We start from the raw sequence: 21,130 nt of genomic DNA on the forward strand, positions 1-21,130 counted from the left end.
AATCCTCACAATACCACAAAATACGCTACATAATTTGTTTTTGGTATTTTCCCTGGTTTTTTTTTTTTCTCATATATAGACTCTAAAGCTTACAGGCTAAGTAACTTGTCCAAGTTTCCAATGTTAGTAAATGGTAGAGATGGTCTGGGACCATTATTCAGGTCTTATGGAGCCAAATGTTATGTGTTTTCTACAATATGTCACTACCTTCCAGCCACAGGAATGAAGGCAGACATCTAACAGCTATTTATTAATAGTGACAGTCAAAGAAAATGACATAGGCTCAGACCATGACTTTCTAGCTAAAAATGCAGTATTTCATCTACCACTAAAGTAAATAAGCTTGATGGACATAATACTTTTGGGAAAAAAAAACCTTCATATTTCAAATCAGGCTAATCAAAAACACTGGAAAGTATTCAGAAGGGATAGAAATCGTCATTTTTCAGTCATGGTGTCTAAGGTGTGATTTGAGCTGCACTTACCTGAGCTCCATGCTTTAATAAAATGTTTGCGCAGGAGGGATGACCTCCGAGACAGGCTTCATGGAGCGGGGACACACGATCTGCCGTGACGAGGTTCACAAGCCACCCCTGGAGGAGGGGAAATGGGCAGAGTAAGGGATGCAAAGCAACAGTTCTGTAGGGTTGGGTTTCAGTCATGAATTCAGTACAAGACAATTCTTTTAAAAGTTAACCTGGCTCACCTATGATAAACCATAATGGAAAAGAATATTTAAAAACGAATGTATATATATATATTAATATATATATAACTGAATCACTTTGCTGTACAGCAGAAATTAACAAACACAACATTATAAATCAATTATACATCAATTAAAAAATTTACAAAAAAAGTTAATCTGGCTCATAAAAAAGAATGAAATAATGCCATTTGCAGCAACATGGATGGACCTAGAGATTAGCATACTAAGCAAAGTAAGACAGACAGAAAGTCACAAATACCATATGATACCGCTTATATATGGAATATAAAATATGATACAAATGGACTTATCTACGAAACAGAAACAGACTCACAGACATAGAGAACAGACTTGTGGCTGCCAAGGGGGAGGGGACTGAGGAAGGGATGGATTGGGAGTTTGGGATTAGCAGATGCAAACTATTATACATAGGATGGATAAACAACAAGGTTCTACTGTATAGCACAGGGAACTATATTCAATATCCTGTGATAAACCATAATGGAAAAGAACATAAAAAAGAATGTATATATATGTGTAACGGAATCACTTTGCCGTATAGCAGAAATTAATACAATGCTGTAAATCAACTATACTTCAATTAAAAATTAAAATAAAAATAAAAACCCAACAACTTAAAAAAAAAAGTTAACCTGGCTCAAAATCTGACAGTACACCAAGGTGTTGACAATGATGTAAAAAAACAAACAAAAAAAGGAACCGTCATACTGCTGGCGGGAGTGTAATATAATACAACCACTCAGGATAACAGTTTGACAGCATCTATTAGAGTTGATGACACACATACCTATGACCTAGCCATGTGACTCTTAGGTGTACACACTCAAGACTGACTTTCAACTTGCTCTCACTCTCTCCTGTCCTCTCACTTATTGGCTCATTGTTTTGATGAGGGCCATGACAAGGAACTTAGGGCAGTCTCCAGGCAACAGCCAGCCAGGAATTGAGGCTTTTAGTCAAAAAACCCAGAAGGAACTGAATCTTGCCAACAGCCATGTAAGAGAGTTTGGACTGGGGTCCATCCTTAGTCAAGCCTCAAGATGCCCGAAGCTCTGGTCCACACTCTTATGACTGCAGATTCATAAGAGTCCCTGACCCAGCTAAACTGTGTCTAGATTCCTGACCCATAGACACTGGGAACTAATACATGTCTGTTACATTAAGCCGCTAAGTCCGGGATTTCTTATATACGTACAGGTATATATAAGAAATACGTATACGTATTTCTTATATACGTACAGGTATACATGAGCGCACTCCAATAGCCCTGGACTAATACAGGCCAAAGCATTAGGTGAACCTCCACAGAGAGAGAGGCAGAAAGTCCCGAGGCTGAGGGGCAATTACATTCTCACTCTAGTACTCTAGGGCTGAAGAAGCAAGAAAGTGTCTCAAAGGCCCTGGGATTCTTCATCCTCTGGGAAAATGTGCTCTCCAGGAGATAGATCGTGAGCCCAATCCAAGCAAAACATCAAAGAACTCCAGGAGAGGCTCCACAGACCCCACCCCGCCCCCGATCTTGGAATATATTATCTATCCCTAACAGGAAGAAATCAGGTACAATAAAAGTTCTTTTCCTTAGGGCATGTCAGTTAAGAGCATGGATAGTTTAATTAACATCTTGGTAATATATTATACCTTTTCTTCCCAGAATAGTTTAAATTTGCCTAAAACCATTCCAATAGATTACTTCACTCACCATCATTCCTAACATACATTCTTCTACTTCTGTGGGCATTTACGAGTCAACCCCCTAGTCATGCTGTCCTTTGGACTTTTACCCTCTGACTGGCAAGCTCATGCGTTTTGATATACACCTGGACATACACCTGAGTCTACAGGATCTCAAACCCAGAGCCTTTTTAGGTGGGTCTGCAAAGGGGTTCTGGGAGACTCAAAATCACCTGCTTAAAAGTGAGAAATTCCAATATCCTTTATACTACTTTGTCATCCCTGCTCTGCTGTGCGCAGGGAGGGATAGGACTGTATCTTCCCTTCCTTCATAACCTCAAATTCCATCTGTATTCAATAAATGCTTACTGACCCTCTGACTCGAGAAGAATTTGAGTTATAGCATTTATTCCCTTCACAAGCACTGCCCATGGACTTCACAGTGTGGCATCTGCTGTTTTATTATTGTCATTATTATTTGATTAGAGGCATCCCCTCAAAGATCTGTTCTCAAATCCTTTTCTTCCCCACTCTCAATGTTCTATATTTGTCCAATCTCTTCCCCACACACTACTAGAGTACACAAGAAATTCACAGCAAAATGTTAACTGCATTTTTCTCTGTGCGACAGATCCTGAGATGAAAGAAGACTGTCCTTTAAAGGAATTCTTTACTGTGTTCTGTTAACTGCAGTCACCACTGCCATTTCTAAATCATCATTTAGGTGCTTATACATAAATCCAGGTAGATGAAAATGTAAAAAAGGAATTATTCACAGTACAAAAGTGTTCACCACTCATTACATATTCACATTACAACGAAGTTCCTTTAAATTAAGTTACCCTTTGCAAACTGAGGACTGTATTTACAGGTACAAGTTTGACTTTAAATGAACTGTGGCAATTTGTTTGAATTATTGACAAGGCTGAATCATATACTATTATAAGGTAAATTTTAACCCATTACTTCAGAGTGGGTCCAGTCTACAGTGGGTTCTCAGTTAAAAAAATGAATAGCTTATCTTTAATTGTTCTATCATCAATTGTCTGTCCCCTAATCTCAGCCTATAGTCAGAAGCTCTTTCTGATGGGTCCTTGGGGTTGTACAATATCAGGGCACCCATGGGTGACACAGTGCTTAGTACCTGGCAACTTTCTGTCCCAGCCCCAAATCATATGCCTACCCAGGCTGAACCAACTGACTACAAGAAGCTGAGGCTTTATCCTTTGTCCTGCCCACAGTTATCACTTCCTTCTCTACACTCAGCAGAAAAGAAGATCATGAACACCTATCGTACTCACGTTCATCAGAACACATCACTTCCTTCCTACTTTACCAAGGAGGTCAAAGCCATTTGATGTGAGAACTTCCTACATTCCCTTTCTCCCCGCCCCTAAAATCTCTCTGCATTCCTCCAGTCTTCTTTTCTCCCATTGCTCCTTTCTTTGAGGAAGAAATATATGAGGGCTTCCCTGGTGGTGCAGTGGTTGAGAATCTGCCTGCCAACGCAGGGGACACGGGTTCGAGCCCTGGTCTGGGAAGATCCCACATGCCGCGGAGCAACTGGGCCAGTGAACCACAATTACTGAGCCTGTGCGTCTGGAGCTTATGCTCCGCAACAAGAGAGGCTGCGATAGTGAGAGGCCCGCGCACCGCGATGAAGAGTGGCCCCCGCTTGCCACAACTAGAGAAAGCCCTCGCACAGAAACGAAGACCCAACACAGCCGTAAAAATTAATTAATTAATTAATTAATTTTAAAAAAAAAAGAAATATATGAGCGCACTCCAATAGCCCGTGACTGCACCCGGGCCCCCCCAGCTCCCGCCACGCCCGTGACATTCCTTCATCCACCTTCTCACATGCGTCCCCTGCTCTCTTGAGATACACTTTCTTTTTGCTTTCAAAGTCTCCCCATCCCTCAGTCCTGACCCTCCGCCAAGCATCCATCCATGTGCTTCTTCCCTTTGCTGCCCCCTCCTTTTTTTTTTTTTTTTTTTGAAAATAGTCTATCCCCATTGTCTCTACTTTTACCCCTTCTCTCATTTTCTACCAACACAATCCTGCTGACACTGCTTTTAAAGACCACCAGTGACTTCCGGAAACCAGTTTGCACTGCTCTGTCCCCCACCTCCTTCCACCTCTAAATTTGCCACATGTTCATCCTGACCTCGTGAAACCTCTCCCCTGGCTTCTAAAACAGAGTTCTACCTGGAATTATTTCCGACCTCTGACTGCTTTTTCTGTCTCTTTCACTAACTCTGTCCTTTTCATCCTTACATCTCCTAATGCAGGCATTTCCTCCAGGATTTGCTCTCAAATCCTTTTCTTTTTCTCTCAATACTCTTTATATATTATATATGGCTTTCAAATTTAAATCTCGGGACTTCCCTGGTGGCACAGTGGTTAAGAATCCGCCTGCCAATGCAGGGGACACGGGTTTGAGTCCTGGTCTGGGAAGATCCCACATGCCACGGAGCAACTAATCCTGTGTGCCACAACTACTGAAGCCCGTGCACCTAGAGCCCACACTCTGCAGCAAGAGAAGCCACCACAATGAGAAGCCTGTGCACTGCAACAAAGACCCAATGCAGCCATAAATAAATAAATAAATAAACAAATTTATTTTAAAAAATAAAAAATCTAAATCTCCATCCCCAGTACATGTTTCTAATTCCCTGCTAAGACATAACCACCCAGAGACCCAGCTCACGACATAAATTCAGCCTTTGCCAACCAAGCTCCCCTGAAAGGAGCTCCTTGTCTTACCGGACCTGATTCTCTGAATGGCACCACTATCTTCGTTTCATACCTAGGACTGAGACCTCAGAGAGAGGATAGCAGAGTGATTCCCGAGTTCAAATGCTGGCACCATCACCTAACAAGCAGTGTGACCTTGGGCCAGCTACTTCCCTCTTGAAGCCTCAATTTCCTTCTGTAAAATGGGGACAATTTCACTTACCCTACAGATTGTTATGAAGACTAAAAAATGATGTATGCAAAATGCTTAGCACTCGGTAACTTCTAGTCAGTTATTATCTGAGATTTCTTTTTATTCTTTATTACTTAGCCTTCAATGAGCTGCCACATTCTAAAGTTCTGATGTTTCAGAAGGCTCAGGATCTTTCCTAGTATCCACACCCTGATAGTGGCTTAGCTCTTTAAAGATTGCAGGGAGCAGCATAAAAAGTTTTATTCAAGAAACAGAAAAGCCAGTCCTTACCCCCTGCATGCAGTGGAACTTTACTGGGAAGGCTTATAGGGTTGTGCATTCAAATCTCCAGGGGAGCTTTAAAAAAAAAAGGCCGATACCCAGGCTGCATCTCAGAGCAACTGCAGAACAATCAAAGGTAGTTGACAGAGATGCAAAGGCAATTGAATAGAAAAAGGTTAGACTTTTTAGCAACGGTGCCAGAACAAAGGGACATCAATATACAACAAAAACATGAATCTTGACCAACACCTCACACCTTGTACAAAATTTAACAAAATGGATTATAGACATAAATGTAAAATGTAAAATTAGAAAACTTTTAGAAGAAAATATTTGTGACCTTGGCCATATGTGGTTTTTTTTTCTGGCCTCTCTATTCTGTTTCATTCATCTATCTTATCTTCATTATCACCTGGTCTTGATTTTCGTAAGTTCTTATATTTTTGTCTCTTCCAGAATGACATACAAATGGCATCATATAGTATATAAAATCTGAGTCTGGCATCATATAGTATATAAAATCTGAGTCTGGCTTGCTTCACTTAGAATGAAGAATGTCTTTGAGATTCATTAAAAAAAAAAAAAAAAGGTAGTTGAATTCAGGCATCAGCATTTTTAGGAACCCCTACCCAATGCCAGCCCAAGGGGATCCTAATGTGCACCAAATTAAGGTCACAAAATGCCCAAAGGATGCCTTAATTGCTTCCTGCTGGCCTAACAAATTGTCATTGCTTTTTAAAAAATATATTACTATTGAAGTGCAACAGATATAAAGAAAGGTTCATAAATCCTTAATGTAAACCTCAGTGAATTATCACAAAGGAAATCTATCTGCGTAACCATTGTACAGGTAAAGGGAGAAAGAAAAAAAAATTACCAGAAACCTATGTATGTCCTACCCAAATTACTACCCACCTCTCATCGGCAAAGCCATACAGAATACTGACTTCTAACATCATAGAACAGTTTTCCTTGGTTTTGAACGTTATATTAATTGAACCATGAAGTATGTATTTTTGTGTTTGCTCAGCTACTTTCACTTACCTGTTTTTCAGATTCATCCATTCATCCATTTTCATTGCTGTATAGGGTTCCACTGAGTAATATACCAAAATATATGTATCCATCTTACTTTTGATGGACACTTAGGTTGTTTTCAAGGATTTTTTTTTTTTGCTGTTATGAATAAGGCTGCTATGAATATACCTGTACGTGTCTTTTGATGAACACGCGTATACATATCTGTTGCATATAAACCTAGAAATGAAACTGTGGGGTTGTAGCGTAGAGATATTTTTAGCTTTAGTAGATATTCCTTAACAATTTCCCAAAGTGGTTTATACAAATTTATACTCCCACCAGCAATGTATGAGAGCTCCAGTTGCTCCACACTCTTGCTGACACTTGGTGTTTTCTGTCTTTCCAAATTTAGTCCTTCTCATGGGAGGAACTGGTAATATAATATCTTAATCATAATTTAAATTACTCCAGTTACTATTAGCACAGTTTGATATATTTATTGAACATCTGAATATCCCCTTTTATGAAGTGCCAGTCCAAGTCTCTTGCAGATTTTTCTGTTAGGTTGCCCATCTTTTTTGTATTGATTTTAGGCTAGGAATATGAGTTCTTTGTCAGATATATATATAGCACAAATATTTTCTCATGTGTGGCTTGACTTATTGCTTTCAAAAATACTACCTTTGATGAACAAGTCCTTAACTTTAATGAAATCCAAACTATCAGTCTTTTTGTTCCTTTCCACATACTATTTCTCTTTCATGTCAAATGCCCTTCTCTTTCTCCACTGTCAAAATGGCCTTTTTAAAAAAATTCCTCGGCTTCCCTGGTGGCGCAGTGGTTAAGAATCTGCCTGCCATTGCAGGGGACACGGGTTCAAGCCCTGATCTGGGAAGATCCCACATGCCGCAGAGCAACTAAGCCCATGAGCCACAACTACTGAGCCTGCGTGCCTGGAGCCCCTGCTCTGCAACAAGAGAAGCCACCGCAAGGAGAAGCCCGTGCGCCTCAACAAAGAGTAGCCCCCGCTCGCCACAACTAGAGAAAGCCTGTGCACAGCAATGAAGACCCAACGCAGCTAGAAATAAATAAAATAAATAAATTTATTTAAAAAAAAAATTCCTGAACGTACTGGTCCTACAGGAGCTTAAAAAATACCAATGCATGAAGCCTGCCCTAGGCTAAATCAGAATATCTACAGTGAAGCCCGGGTATTGTTATTTTTTTTTTAAATCTCACATTATTTTAATGTGAAGTCACGGTAAAGAATAATTAGTTACAGTTTCAGTTTCTCCCTTCTTGGACCAAGTGAGAATTATTTTTTGTAATTTTCTTTTCTCTTTGTTATAGCCATTTGAATGTTTGGTCTTACTCCCCTTACTAAAATATGTTTGTTTAGTTTAGCAGGAGGGTTTTTCAGTATGCTTTGATTACCTGAAGCGCTATGTAGATTGTAATAAGAAAATAGATACTCCTCATTTATGAGGAGTAACTGGAGCAGGTAATCTACACAGTGTCACCTTAGTTAATTCTCTCAAACTCATATAAGGTAACATAATAGATTGAATTTTTGGTCTCAATTCTTCACTCTCCTGTAGCAGTGTAATACATTCACACCCTTGCCATGACCTCATAGTTGACAAAATGTATCAATACTTCCTTGATCCTTGAATTTGGACTTGGTCATCTGACTTGCTCTGACCAATGGGGTGTTAGCAGATGTGACATAAGCAGACTGGAAGTATTCTTTCATGGTTGAGCTTGCCCTGCTATGCTTCAGCCTTTTGCCACGAGGAGAAAATTCCTCAGGTCGCTACTGGTGAAATAAGGATGGGAGGCGTGTGCAGCAGAGCTGTAGCCAACCCACAGCTTGGAGCCAAGCTCAGTCCAGATCAGCTGATCCAAAGTCTCATTAGCAAGAAATAAATGTTAATTGTATTATGCCACTGAGTTTGGGGTGTTTTGTTACACAGCAAGATCTGACTAATACAGGTAGGTATTCGAACACTCATTTTATAAAGGCAGAAATTGAGGTTCCAAGAAAATAACTTGCTTAAATAATGCAAAAGAGCTTAGGTAAAGACATGATTCCAGCTGATATTCAGTAAACACGTAAACACTAAACATAAATGAATATCAGTCCAATTTAATAAGGCATATATAAAAGCTGCAATGATCATTTTTCACCCTATCAAAAAAAGGTAAATGTTTCATTTTATCTGAGAAGCAGCTTAACTTCATTTAGCTAGAGTTACGTGATACTATCTGTATTTCTATTTATAAGAGGCTGCTGCTACCAAAAACAGCTTAAGATAGTGGCTTAGAGTAGTCTGAAAATCGTCTTTAGAAACTGTTTTCTCATGGGAGGATTTCTTAGTCTATATAGGTCCGTGAAATTGGAATTTTTTCAAAGCACATTTCCACGAACTACCACCTGAAATTTATCATGTCTTTTGATTGTGAATTTAGACCACAAACCACAGTAGTAACAGCAGTATATAGGACTATCACAGAGAGGAAACTCAGATATTTTTAATTACAGTACGAATATTGCAGATATCTAAAATATCTCAAAATATACATTCATCCTACTTAGAAAGTATGGTAGTAATTAGAATCACCACTAAATCTTCTTATTGAATGCATTAATAAAGAAGTTCATATATTACTATGTCACACATTTGTTTATAGAGTTCCTCTATATTGTGTTTTATGCATTTAAAACATTAGTCTGAGAAGGGGTCCGTAGACTTTGCCAGACTATCAAAGGGGTCCATGAAAGGGCCAAGAGCTTCTAACCTAAAAGGTCCATATTGCGTCTTCAGAGAACAGAACACTATGAATAAAACTTTACTGGAATTTTGAATGGCGATTGAAACTGCTTTCTTAAAAGCACCTTTGCCTAAGTTCCCAATAATTTCAAACCATCAAAACTCAAATTAATGTGTATTTGAAATGACACCCAAGGAGCAGAGAAACTGATATCAAACTGGGCAGAGCCATTTCCACTGGAGATTCAACAGAACTGAACAAGTCTTTGAAATTATACCATGTCATATTTTAAAAGACATTTTCAAGCATTTATTTTACATGAGGGGTTTTCAACCTCTTTCAGCACTACTAACATTCAGGGCTGGATAATGTTTTAATGTGGAGAGCCGTCCTGTGCAGTGTCAGATGTTTAATAACTTCCTTGGTCTCTAGCTACTAGATGCCAATATCACCACCACCCCACCCCATCCCTGCTCCTGCTCCCAGTTGTGACAACCAAAAATGTCTCCAGACATTGTCAAATGTCCCCTTTGGGGCAAAACTGCCTCAGCTGAAAACCACTGTTTTACATGATAATTTTCAAGAACATAGTCTATTGAATAAAGTGACAGCAACTTGAATGCACTAATTTGCCCGCTATTCATTCAATAGATATTTAGTACAGAATCTATTCTGTGCATAGAATTGTACCAAACTCTAGTATTATGCCAGCCTCCAGATAAAGAAGGACAGGATTCATCTCATTCTGCTAAAGAGGAAATTTATATCTTAATATCAGACTGTGATATCTTTTTCTCGATGTGGTGAGCAGTAGAATGTGCTTAATATTCATCTTTTTTTTTCCCCAAAAAGTTACTTACCTGGCTGATGAGGTTCCTCAAAGCCAGCAGACGTCCATGAATGGCTGCTTCATGCATAGGGGACCAATCAGACACAGTATCTGTATGGAAAGGGCGGAGCAGGTTACATCCTGCTAATGCGCTTTAGACCCAGAGGCTCATCCTTGCCCATCAATAAGCGTCTAACCGGTCTTACTGGAGGGAGACATTGGAGTCAATCAACCAAAACTCCATCAGGACTTCAGAACTTCTCCCCTCTATAGATGCTTTTTGAACACCGTTTATTTGAAATGTCTAGCTAGCTAAAGAAATAACTACAGGGGCTTCCCTGGTGGCGCAGTGGTTGAGAATCCGCCTGCCAATGCAGGGGACACGGGTTCAAGCCCTGGTCTGGGAAGATCCCACATGCCGCGTGAGCAACTGGGCCGGTGAGCCACAACTACTGAGCCTGCGCGTCTGGAGCCTGTGCTCCGCAACAAGAGAGGCCGCGACAGTGAGAGGCCCGCGCACCGCGATGAAGAGTGGCCCCCGCTCTCCGCAACTAGAGAAAGCCCTCGCACAGAAACGAAGACCCAACACAGCCATAAATTAATTAATTAATTAATTTTAAAAAAAAAAGAGCTAGTTTCTTTAAAAAAAAAAAAGAAAAAAAAAAAGAAATAACTACAGCCAGTGTCCAAACTGAGGACAAAGTGGCGGACTGGGATGACAGATTACTGTACTTCCATTTAGACGCTGGTTTCAAAGGCAAATGGTCCATTTAGTTAAATGAGAGCTTCGCTAATTACCAGCATTAGTGCGTTAAGCGGTGGTTGCCAGTCTAGTTTCCGGCGTGAAATACAAACTCTGGCATCTCAGCAAACAGTGCCATACACTAATAGTAGTAATCATGTCATTACATACGCCATTAGGTTTGGAATCAAATCTAAACAAAACCATATTTATGGATTACCTCCTGTCCCAATATCAAGCACCAAATCAGAGCTCAGTCTGACCTTGTAACAGGGATGTGATTTACCCCCAAAGGCAATGCGCCAATGTGATTAAGAGAAAGCTGTGAATTCAGACCCGCTTGACTTCTTCTGAGCTGTGGGTCCCTGGGCAGACCCCGAGCTTCAGTTTCCTTCTCTGTAAAGTCAGGACAGCAATATTCTTACCTATGGCTCAACCCCTATTAGCTACTATTATTATCCTGCCCTAACAATAACCAGAGAGTCTTGATTAGACCCCACAGTCACTGCTATTTAAAAACTAGCAAATGTATTCTCCAACCATTTGGAAAGGATACACTTTCTTAGGAAGGAAGCTTGTAAAACCCATCCCAACACGTTAAACGCTTTCCTCTCTTTCTAACTGACTGGATGCCAACTGATTGCGGTGCAGACCTGAATTTTTCTCATCTCCAGCTGCGTCTGGTTTCTAGAACAAAGGCAGGAAGTCAGAACGTGAGGAGGCTGGTCTGAGCTGCAGCTCCAGCTCTGCCTGCTCAAGTAAACACACTACACACAAACGAGGCAGGATGGTCCGATACCAGTCATGCCTCGCAAACGAACTGGTATCTCCTAAAAGCCCAGAAAACCTGGAGAACCGGGGTAAGTTTCTAAAGCCTGGCCAATGCCAGCCCATCAAGGAGGAGGCTAGAACACTTTGGACTTAACACGTGTTGGCCGACGTGGGCCTGCCACCTGGAGCTATCAGTGTCCCAGAAAATCTGTCCCAGTGAGCAAATTACCATCCTTCCAGATGGATTCATGAGGCATTGAATAGAGAAGAGCAAGCTGAATGAGCCTGCCTACACGCTGCCCATCCAAGGCTTCCCTTCTGGGCTCACCAGCATGCTCGAGGTACCTTCAGTGAAATGGTTTTTCCTAACCTCCAAAACCTGACGCTCAATAGAAAATTAGTGTCCTCACAGTATTCTCTGAGGGCCCTAGTGCTTTCAGGAAAAATACTGCTGCTTCTAGGGCTTGGAGCCTACAATCCAAACAGCAGCTATGGAAGATCGATCTCCAAATTAGAATTAAAAGGACAACTGATTCTACCCTGTTGGTGCTAAGGCACAATACCATCCACACGAAATCCTGAGTGAGAAGAGCCAAACGTTGAGAAAGGTCTTGAAAATCATGTGTGTGATGATTAAGCCATTTTTTCCTGCCAAGTGCTCAGCTGCTCAGTAATATCGCTGCCACACTCAACCTTTGTGAAAGCTACCTCAGATAATTAGAGCTGACAGCAAGGCAGGTAATTTGGGCCCTAAGTTGTAACTCTGTTTAGATTTCATAAAAGTGATGCAATTATCTTATCGAGTGTAGACCAAAATGGGCTTTGCTTTGTGTACATTCATCATGGAAACATGACTCCTTCTATTTAGAGTAAATAAAGAATTATGTACTTCTCCAAGAGAGAAAAAAAAAAAAGACTACCTGAGGTTTTTGCACTCATGCATTAGGACATAGTATTTACAAAGCAGAGATGGTCTATGTCTTCGAGAAGCATAGGATATTGTCCTGGGACACGTGGTGGGCAGCTACCCATCTATCTACCAGCTTTAATGATTTATCATTCACAGACTACACAATTCACCTCTTTCAAGTGTACAACTCAATGGTTTTCAGTAGATTTCACAGTTGTACATCCATCATCACAATCAATTTTAGAACATTTTCATCATCCCAGAAAGAAACCCCTTGCCCATCAGCTGTCACTCGCCCCATTTCCACTTCCCCCAACCCCTGGCAACCATTGATCTACTTTCCATCTCTATGGATTTGCCTATTCTGGACTTTTCACACAAATGGAATCATACAATATGTGGTCCTTTGTGACTGGCTTCTTTCACTGAGTGTAATGTTTCAAGGTTCCTCCACATTGTAATATGTATCAGTATTTCATTCCTTTTTATGGCCAAATATTTGCATAGATAGACCAAAAAGTTCATAGACATTTGTGGTGTTTCCACTTCTTGGCTGTTATTAATAATGCTGCTCTGATTTGCGTGTACCAATTTGAGTGGATGTATGTCTTCAGTTCTCTTGGGTAGACACCTAGGAGTGGAATTGCTGTATGACATGGTAACCCAGTGTTTAGCCTTTTGAGAAACTGCCAGACTATTTTCCAAAGCAGCTGTACCACTTTATACTCCATCAGCAGTATGAGACTTCCCTTCCTAATTTAAAGCCCTTTCAGACTAGGATTTGGTGAATATATCATAGCTTACCACTACTCCAGGCCAGAAGAAAACCTTAGGTGCTTCTAAAGCCAAAAGTCATCTCAAATTTATACAAAGATTTGAGCCTCAGCTGGTCTCTGAACACTTGAGTGATTATCTAAAGACTTTAAATTGTGAAAGGTTGACATTTTTCTAGCACTGAGAGCATGAACTTTATATATAGCTCATTTAGCGAACGCCATAATTTGCAACATGGATTAATCCACACACTCTCTTTGGCTCTTGAAAACATTGACGAGATATCCAGGAGATGTTTCTCCAGGGTTTCCAGAGCCCACATCACAAGCAGGCAGTGAGCTACAAGCTCAACACATGAGCAGTTAAACCCTAAAGCAGCTTTGCCTGCCTTCCTGCTGACAACTGGAGGTCAGGAAAGGGGACCTGTTCCTGCCAGAACATGGACGCTGCTCATAGAAGGAGGCTATGGATGAAGGGAAAACTCAAGGTCACATGCCCTTCTCCACTGACCCCAATGAAGTCTTTGAAACTCAAGGGCCATTATATCTATACAACACATCATCCAAGCTCTTGGTACATGTTAAGGATTCTTCCGCAGTACTTTTTGAACCAAGATCCACTGCTTTTACTGCCAAGAAACAGATGCCAAATGGGGGTCACGGGCAATGCCACAGATCCATTAGTGTAGCTCATGGTTAACATGGGGCAGGGAGCTCTCCTAAGGAAACGACCCCACAAGTCCTCCAATCGGTGCCATTCAACTTACCTTTCTTTTAAACTGAGTCTCCATCAAACCCTGCAGCACATTAGGAAGGGTGCCGTTTCATTTTTACTGAAATTTCTGGAATGAGTTTTTAAATTTCCATTATTTCAGAAGAGATTTTAAATGCACTAATTGGTACATTCTGCAAAGAGCTATTCACGAAGCTCCGAGAGCCTGCAGCGGATGCTGGGAGTAGCATCAATCTATTCCTCCTGGGAAACATTTTGCAAGGTCAAGGAGGGGAGAAGAGAGGTTGGGTTGCTCTGAGAGTGTTGGAACACTTGCTTTCAGTCTTTGGGACGTGATGGGGTGGGTTCAGTGGAGATCCTCTCCAACACTGGAAAGAGGATCTGGGTACAGTGTGCACAATTATAGTGGACCTTGGTTGGATTCCAGGACAAATCAAAAAAGGAGGAAGAGAAACAGAGGCTCACGGTCGCAAACAGACAAATAGAAAGGTCCATTGAGGCAACTGTTGGGCACATTGGTCCTGTCTACTGCAATTCTTTCTCCACTTCTAGAAATCCACCCTAAGAGAATGAAATGATTTCCTTTCCATGCCTGTTCTTGCCTGTCTTCTGTTTAAATGTGAATACTCCCTACAGGGTGGGCTCAATTTTGTGAGGAAGAAAATCTCCCTACAGGTGTGAGCCTGCAGGCAAAAACCTGAAGGAGAGACACTAAAAACAAGAACGGTGATTACCTGCTCAGTGCGATTACGGGGAGATTGTGAGTTTATCCTTCAATTTATTTTCCAAAGTTTCTCTGACTAGGTGTGAATTAGTTTCCCAGGGCTGCCATAACAAAGTACCACAATCTGGGTGGCTGAAAACAGTAGAAGTTCACTGTCTCAGAGTTCTGAAGGCTAGAAGTCTGAAATGGAGGTGTCCTCGGGGCCAGGCTCTTTCCAAAGCCTCTAGGGACGAATCCTTCCTTACCTCTGCTGGTGGTGGGTGTCCATCTTTGCTGTTTCTTGGCTTATCAGATGCATCTTTCCAATCTCTGCCTCTGTCATCGCATGGCATTCTCCCTGTGTGCCTCTTCTCCTCTTCTTATAAGAACCAGTCATTGAATTAAGGGCCCCTCCTACTCCACTAGGACCTCATCTTAACTAATTACACCTGCAATGACTCTATTTCCAATCAGGCGGCATCCTGAGGTACTGGGGGTTAGGACTTCAGCCTGTCTTTTGGGGGGGGGGGGGACACAATTCAATCCATAACAAGGTATTTTCAGGAAAAAAAAAAGACATTCTTTTCCTGCTCCTGGGGCAGAAGAGTCAAGAATTAAATCTCTATAAAGAGTCGGTTGCCATCGTCATACCCTTTCCTCCCTTCCTCCGAAGAGGGAGGCAAAGAAAAGCCTGCAAGTGCAGGTGGGAGCAGCAAAGTCCCCCAAGAGCAACCACACCTGGGCCCTGGCTTGCCCCTTGCCCTGGCCCTGTGCCAGGGGATATGCTTCACCTGAGCTGAGTTTCCTGTCAGGGCCATGCGGAAACAACACTCTGAGTGTTTCACATTCCACACTTCACCAAGGGCAAGCCTTCTGAAGCATAAACAAATGCAATCCAGGTATCAGTGAGGTTCTGCCCAAGGGGCAGGACTGACACACAGTAGGGAGAGAGAGCCTCCACTTGGGTAAGGAGGGGCAGAAAGCCTGCGAGGGCTCTACGGGGGCAGTGGCTCGGCCGGGTGGAAGGAAGGATGCAGGAGTTGCGGGTCAGATGTAGAGAAGAAGGAGTTGGGAGAGCAGTAGGGTCCTGGCACCCACCCTTGTGACTTCTGCTTCTTGGAAAACTTCTCTTCCTTTAGTCCCTGTGAAATGACAGCATCTGAGTCTCTTCCTGCTTCTCTGTCCAACTTACTGGTCCTATGTCCTCAACTGGAGGCCTGTCCCAGGGCTCCATCCTTGGCTCTCATAAATCAGCCATCAGACAATGTCCCCTTCTCCGGGATTTCAGCCCAGCCCCTCTGCAGAACAGGCTGAGGTCTGATTCCCAACCCGTATTCATTCCCCAGCCGGTGTCCCACGCCATCATGCCGGGCCCTGGGCACTTTCATGTTCAAAACAGAAGTCCTTCTCCTCCCTCCCTCACTCTGCCCCCAAGCCAGCTCCCCTTCCCAGCTTCTCTCTTGTCTAGCCCTCTGATCTGACATTTGAAAACTTTGCAGCTTTGGCCACCTCCTCTCCTTTAGCCCCAATATTTAATCAGGCAACATAGCTTGATTTCTCTTTCCTCTGAAATTATCACCCATATTTTCCCTTTCTCTGTCATTTCGGAAGCTTGATCCAGATGTCGGCTTCAGGCAGTGGTTCTCAAAGTGTGGTCCCCAACCGGCACCATCAGCATCACCTGGGAGCTTGTTATACAGATTCCCAGGCCTCGCCCAGACCTAGCATCAGAAGGGGTGGGGCCCAGCCAGCTGCATTTTAACAATCCATCCAGGTGATGCTGATGTATCCGAGCTTGGGAAGCAGTGGATTAGTGCAAGACTATCTCGTAAATTCGCCACAATCCATCCTGAATGTGGCTATCAGATTACTTACTTACAGTCTTCATTACGGCCAAGTCTCCACTCCAGAACCAACAGTGGCTCCCAGCTGCCCGGCTCGTGAAGGCTAAACTCCTCCACTTATAGCTTCTGAAGCTTCATTTTCGGGTTCCATCTCTCCAAACTTGTTCTCACTAGACTGGCCAAGACACTGCACTCCAGTTGTGACTGTCCGCTGTATACTGGGTGGGCCAAAACTGTTCGTTTAGGTTTTTCCGTAAGATCGTGTGGAAAGGCCCGAGCGAACTTTTTGGCCAGCCCAATATATACCTGGCTGCCGCCGCCCACCCAGCCAGCCCTAACCAGGGTCGGATTAGGACCTTTAGAAGCCCTCAACGGCGAAAAGCGGCTGGCGCCCCTCTCTCAGGCGGAAATAAAAATAAACAGAAAACTACTCGGCACGAAAATAATCATGGAGAAGTCAACCACATTACTGATTCTTCCCCATGTTGATTGGTTTGCTGCTTTAAAAATGTATTTATCAGATCCATTTTTTAAAGTTATATCTGGTGCCACTCTGCCTCCTGCTGCAACAAGTTCATGCTCAATATCTCTGATGAATCCAGGTCTGCCTCTGGAGATCCAAATCCTACTCGCTGTTGAGGGCTCTGCTCATTTTACGAGCCAAAGTGGATAAACGAAGGAATAAATGAGCAGTCTTGTCTGCTCAATGAGCCAGAGAGAAGGCATTTTGTATTTTATTTCTTCTGTCTTTTCCCCCTTCAACACCTAAACAGTAGGAGAGTAGTAAGTCCTAGCTGACTGCAGGGTCCCTGCTTTTTGTCCCTTGGACCGCCAAGCGTTACAGGCAGCCTCCCAGGGTGTTGAATATAATCATCTCTCCTCTAATGCCCAGACCCATTTTTTCAGAATCCTTTCAGTCAGCAGGTACCTGCTACGTGCTCACAGGAAATGACAGTTGCCCGGAGGCGTGAGGCTCTATACATTAGCAAAGATACCACAGACAGGTGAGAATCATACCTGTACGACACTTCCCCAAAGTTTAAAAGGCTCCTTTTAAAGTGAATCAATCATTTATAAACCCAGCCCCACCCAAATGCCAAACACCTAAGACCTTTTAATAAATGTTTTAGCAATAAAGATGTTCCCATTTAGAAATAACTGTAATGTAAATGATACATTTGACCCACAAAGAATAATTCTTTGCAGCTGAAGTTTTTCCTGGAGAGTAAATGGTGATCATTGACTTGGTATGGTCCACAGGACCCTGCAGAAAGAGGTGTACACGTTTTTGAACAACCGTGTGAAAGACAGATCCCACCAAGCTGTGGACATCTGTCCAGTTACTGCCCCGTGGCCACATCTCAGATGGAGTCACTGAAATTGCCCCACCCTTTTCTCTCTTCTCTCCTAAGCACGTTAACCAACCTCCCCAGCAGGCTGACTCCACAGCCCCTAGACTCACCCCCCATCAATGGGTTGGAAAGGAGCCTGACGTCCGGAGAGTCTCCCAGCCTCGGGGGCTTCCTGCCGTTGCTGCCCCGTGGTTCACCATCCATGGTGCTCTCCTGGGCTGGGCAAGCTCCGCTTCAGTTGTTCAGGAAAAGTCCAAATTCCATGCTCCCCCAGCTCCTGGGAAATTCCAGGGCTGTGACTGGCTGAGCAGCACCGTCCTGGTCAGATGGCAAAGAACAGAACAGGGCAGGGTAATCTGAGTACTACCTGTGGTCAGACAGACACACGCACACACACTCTCTCTCTCCACCTAACTGGCTAGAGGCTGCCCAAAGCCCACAGCAGCCCCCCAGCCCCAGGTCTGCAAAGTTGCTGATGTCACGTCCTTTCCAAAACTGAGACCAATCAGGGAGGAAGCCTTGAGGTTCATCAGGAAGGAAACACAGTATGTAACTTTGGGAGAGCCCAGGGTTGGGGTGTGTGGGGGCGGGGAGGAAACCACTGGTCTGCTGCAACATTGTTCCCCCTGCTGGGATCCGGTTGTTGTTTGGGGGTTTCTTGTTGTTGAGACAAGCCCCAGAACCCAGGAGCTGAGAAAGCTGGTTTTGCTGCAGCCCTGCTGAACTGCTTGCACAGCAACTTACACAGCACGCCCTGGCCATCTGCACATGTGGTTTCAATTTTTCTGGGAGTTTCTTATAGGAAAAATTCTCTATATGTTACAAAAATGCACGTTTGGAAAGAACTTCTATTTTCTTCCTCTGACTGCCAGGGTTGCACTAAATGTCCTGCTCACCCTCCTCCAAAATAATTCAGGGTTGCTATCGCAAAAAAAAAAAGGATTGCTGGGCGGCAGGGAGCGCTGGAGGAGAGCTGCTGTCATTCAATGATTAGTTATAAAAAGTTTTACTTTGTGAAGGTTCCGCCTATTTGCCTTTACAAAACATTTGGGGTTTTGTCTGTGTGTTTTCAGATAAACCTCGTTTCCCCGCACCACTTAGTGCTGGTTCAGGCTGATGGCCACCCACGCACTGCCCCCCTCCTCCCCGCACACAGCTCCTCTCTTCCAGGTAGAAAGGGATTTTTCTTCCCTATTCAGGAAGTCTCTGAGTTATTCTCAAGCATAGCCTGGCTATGAAATAATTACAGATTATTTTTAATGCCAAAGATACAGCCTTGGGGCTTCCCTGGTGGCGCAGTGGTTGAGAATCTGCCTGCTAATGCAGGGGACACGGGTTCGAGCCCTGGTCTGGGAAGATCCCACATGCCCCGGAGCAACTAGGCCCGTGAGCCACAACTACTGAGCCTGCGCGTCTGGAGCCTGTGCTCCGCAACAAGAGAGGCTGCGATAGTGAGAGGCCCACGCACCGCGATGAAGAGTGGCCCCCGCTCACCGCAACTAGAGAAAGCCCTCGCACAGAAACGAAGACCCAACACAGCCAAAAATAAATAAATAAATAAATCATTCGTTTAAAAAAAAAAAAAAGATACAGCCTTACTGTTTCGGATTTATGAAGCCTCAGTTGACCCACGTGGTAGTCACTGTTTACAGTTTGAGGAATGTCCTTCATATTTTAAAATGCATTTCCATGCACACATGTGGATACACATTTATTCCTTTACATTTTCCACATAATTGTAATTGGATTATCATATATGCTTTTTACACTTGTCTTGGAGATCTTTCCATTTCGGCAGAATAGCTCTGTCCCTTTATTTACTACTGCATAGCATTCCATAAATATTTCCTGCCAAAAGTATTTCATTATTCCCCTAATGATGGAGGCAGAATGTTACCATTTTCTTTTACTACTACAAAAATACTGCAGTCCATAGATCTCTCCATATGGCTTCGTGCACATATTGAAACCAAGTCCCCCTAAAACTGAGTTCCTCCACCAAGTTTATGATTAACCTCTGTCCAAAATTTTATTCCCTTTCTTGTCCTGAACCTGTTCCCCTCAGACTGAGGGGTATCAAAGACAAGGGGGGATTCAAGCCATGTACAAGCCCCTGTGTCCCTGTCCTTTGAAGTAAAGGCTTTTGCTTTAGTCTCCCAGGCCTCCCTGAGTCTCAAAAGACTGTCTCAAGAGTTAATGATTGGGAAATGTGAAGATGTAAAAACAAAGAATATTATAATGTTGGGTGGGGAAACTGGTAACACTTTAGACTATAAACCAGCTACCCAGCAGAATCCCTGAACTCCCAGCTCCCTAAAAGATACAGCTAAAGGTCTGACACACATGTCTAAGCTGTTTTTACAGGAAGCAGACCTGCACCAGATGAAAACTGCTGACTGCAAGCATGTAGACCCTAGACTGGTCAAAACCTGAAGGTTGATGATGCTTGAAACTTCATCTTGATGCCAACCAATCCAAGAATTGTGCACGAGCTCATCAGGCAACCTGCAGCGCCCTCCCTCACACTGCCTTTAAAACCCCTCCCCTGAAGGCCATTGGAGAGTTTGGGTCATTTGAGCACGAGCTGCCCGTTCTCCCTGCTTGGTGCCCCGCAATAAACGCTATACTTTCCTTCACCACAACCTGGTGTCAGTAGATTGGCTTTACTGCACAGGCGAGTGGACCCAAATTTGGCTCAGTGACAATATGCAAATATTTCTGGAGGCGAGATTCCTAAGAGTGGACATGCTGGGTCCAAGTTGTGCTCATACACGCTTGATCATTTCTATGGAACTAAAGACACACACAAGAGTGGGTACAAGTCAAACGAGAATCCCATATGAGACCAATGGATGGTCTCAATGTCGATTTCCTGGTTGTGATATTGTACTACAGTTTTTTTGTTTTTTTTGTTTTTTTAATTTATTTTTGGCTTGTTGGGTCTTCATTACTGCGTGTGGGCTTTCTCTAGTTGTGGCGAGCGGGGGCTACTCTTCATTGCAGTGCACAGGCTTCTCATTGCAATGGCTTCTCTTGTTGTGGAGCATGGGCTCTAGGCACACAGGCTT

The 21,130-nt window shown here is 43.1% G+C and overlaps 1 protein-coding gene across 3 annotated transcripts in view; it reads right to left on the bottom strand.

Moving 5' to 3' along the window:
* Window positions 1–18,618, bottom strand: part of ASB9 (ankyrin repeat and SOCS box containing 9) — a 31,915-nt gene extending 13,297 nt beyond the window's left edge. For 2 of the 3 annotated variants that reach the window (XM_082447280.1, XM_082447279.1), the window contains exons 1-3: window positions 18,173–18,617; window positions 10,266–10,345; window positions 486–593 (exon numbers count right to left, since the gene is read on the bottom strand). In XM_082447280.1, coding sequence (XP_082303406.1) covers window positions 486–593; window positions 10,266–10,345; window positions 18,173–18,266 — 282 coding nt within the window. In that variant the 5' untranslated portion in view covers window positions 18,267–18,617. Of the gene's footprint in view, window positions 1–485; window positions 594–10,265; window positions 10,346–18,172 lie in introns of all 3 variants that reach the window. The other variant, XM_082447278.1, reaches the window with a different exon arrangement.
* Window positions 18,619–21,130: the final 2,512 nt, after the last annotated feature.

The sequence above is a fragment of the Balaenoptera physalus genome, assembly GCF_965194825.1.
Source record: "Balaenoptera physalus genome assembly, chromosome: X".
Taxonomy (NCBI): domain Eukaryota; kingdom Metazoa; phylum Chordata; class Mammalia; order Artiodactyla; family Balaenopteridae; genus Balaenoptera; species Balaenoptera physalus.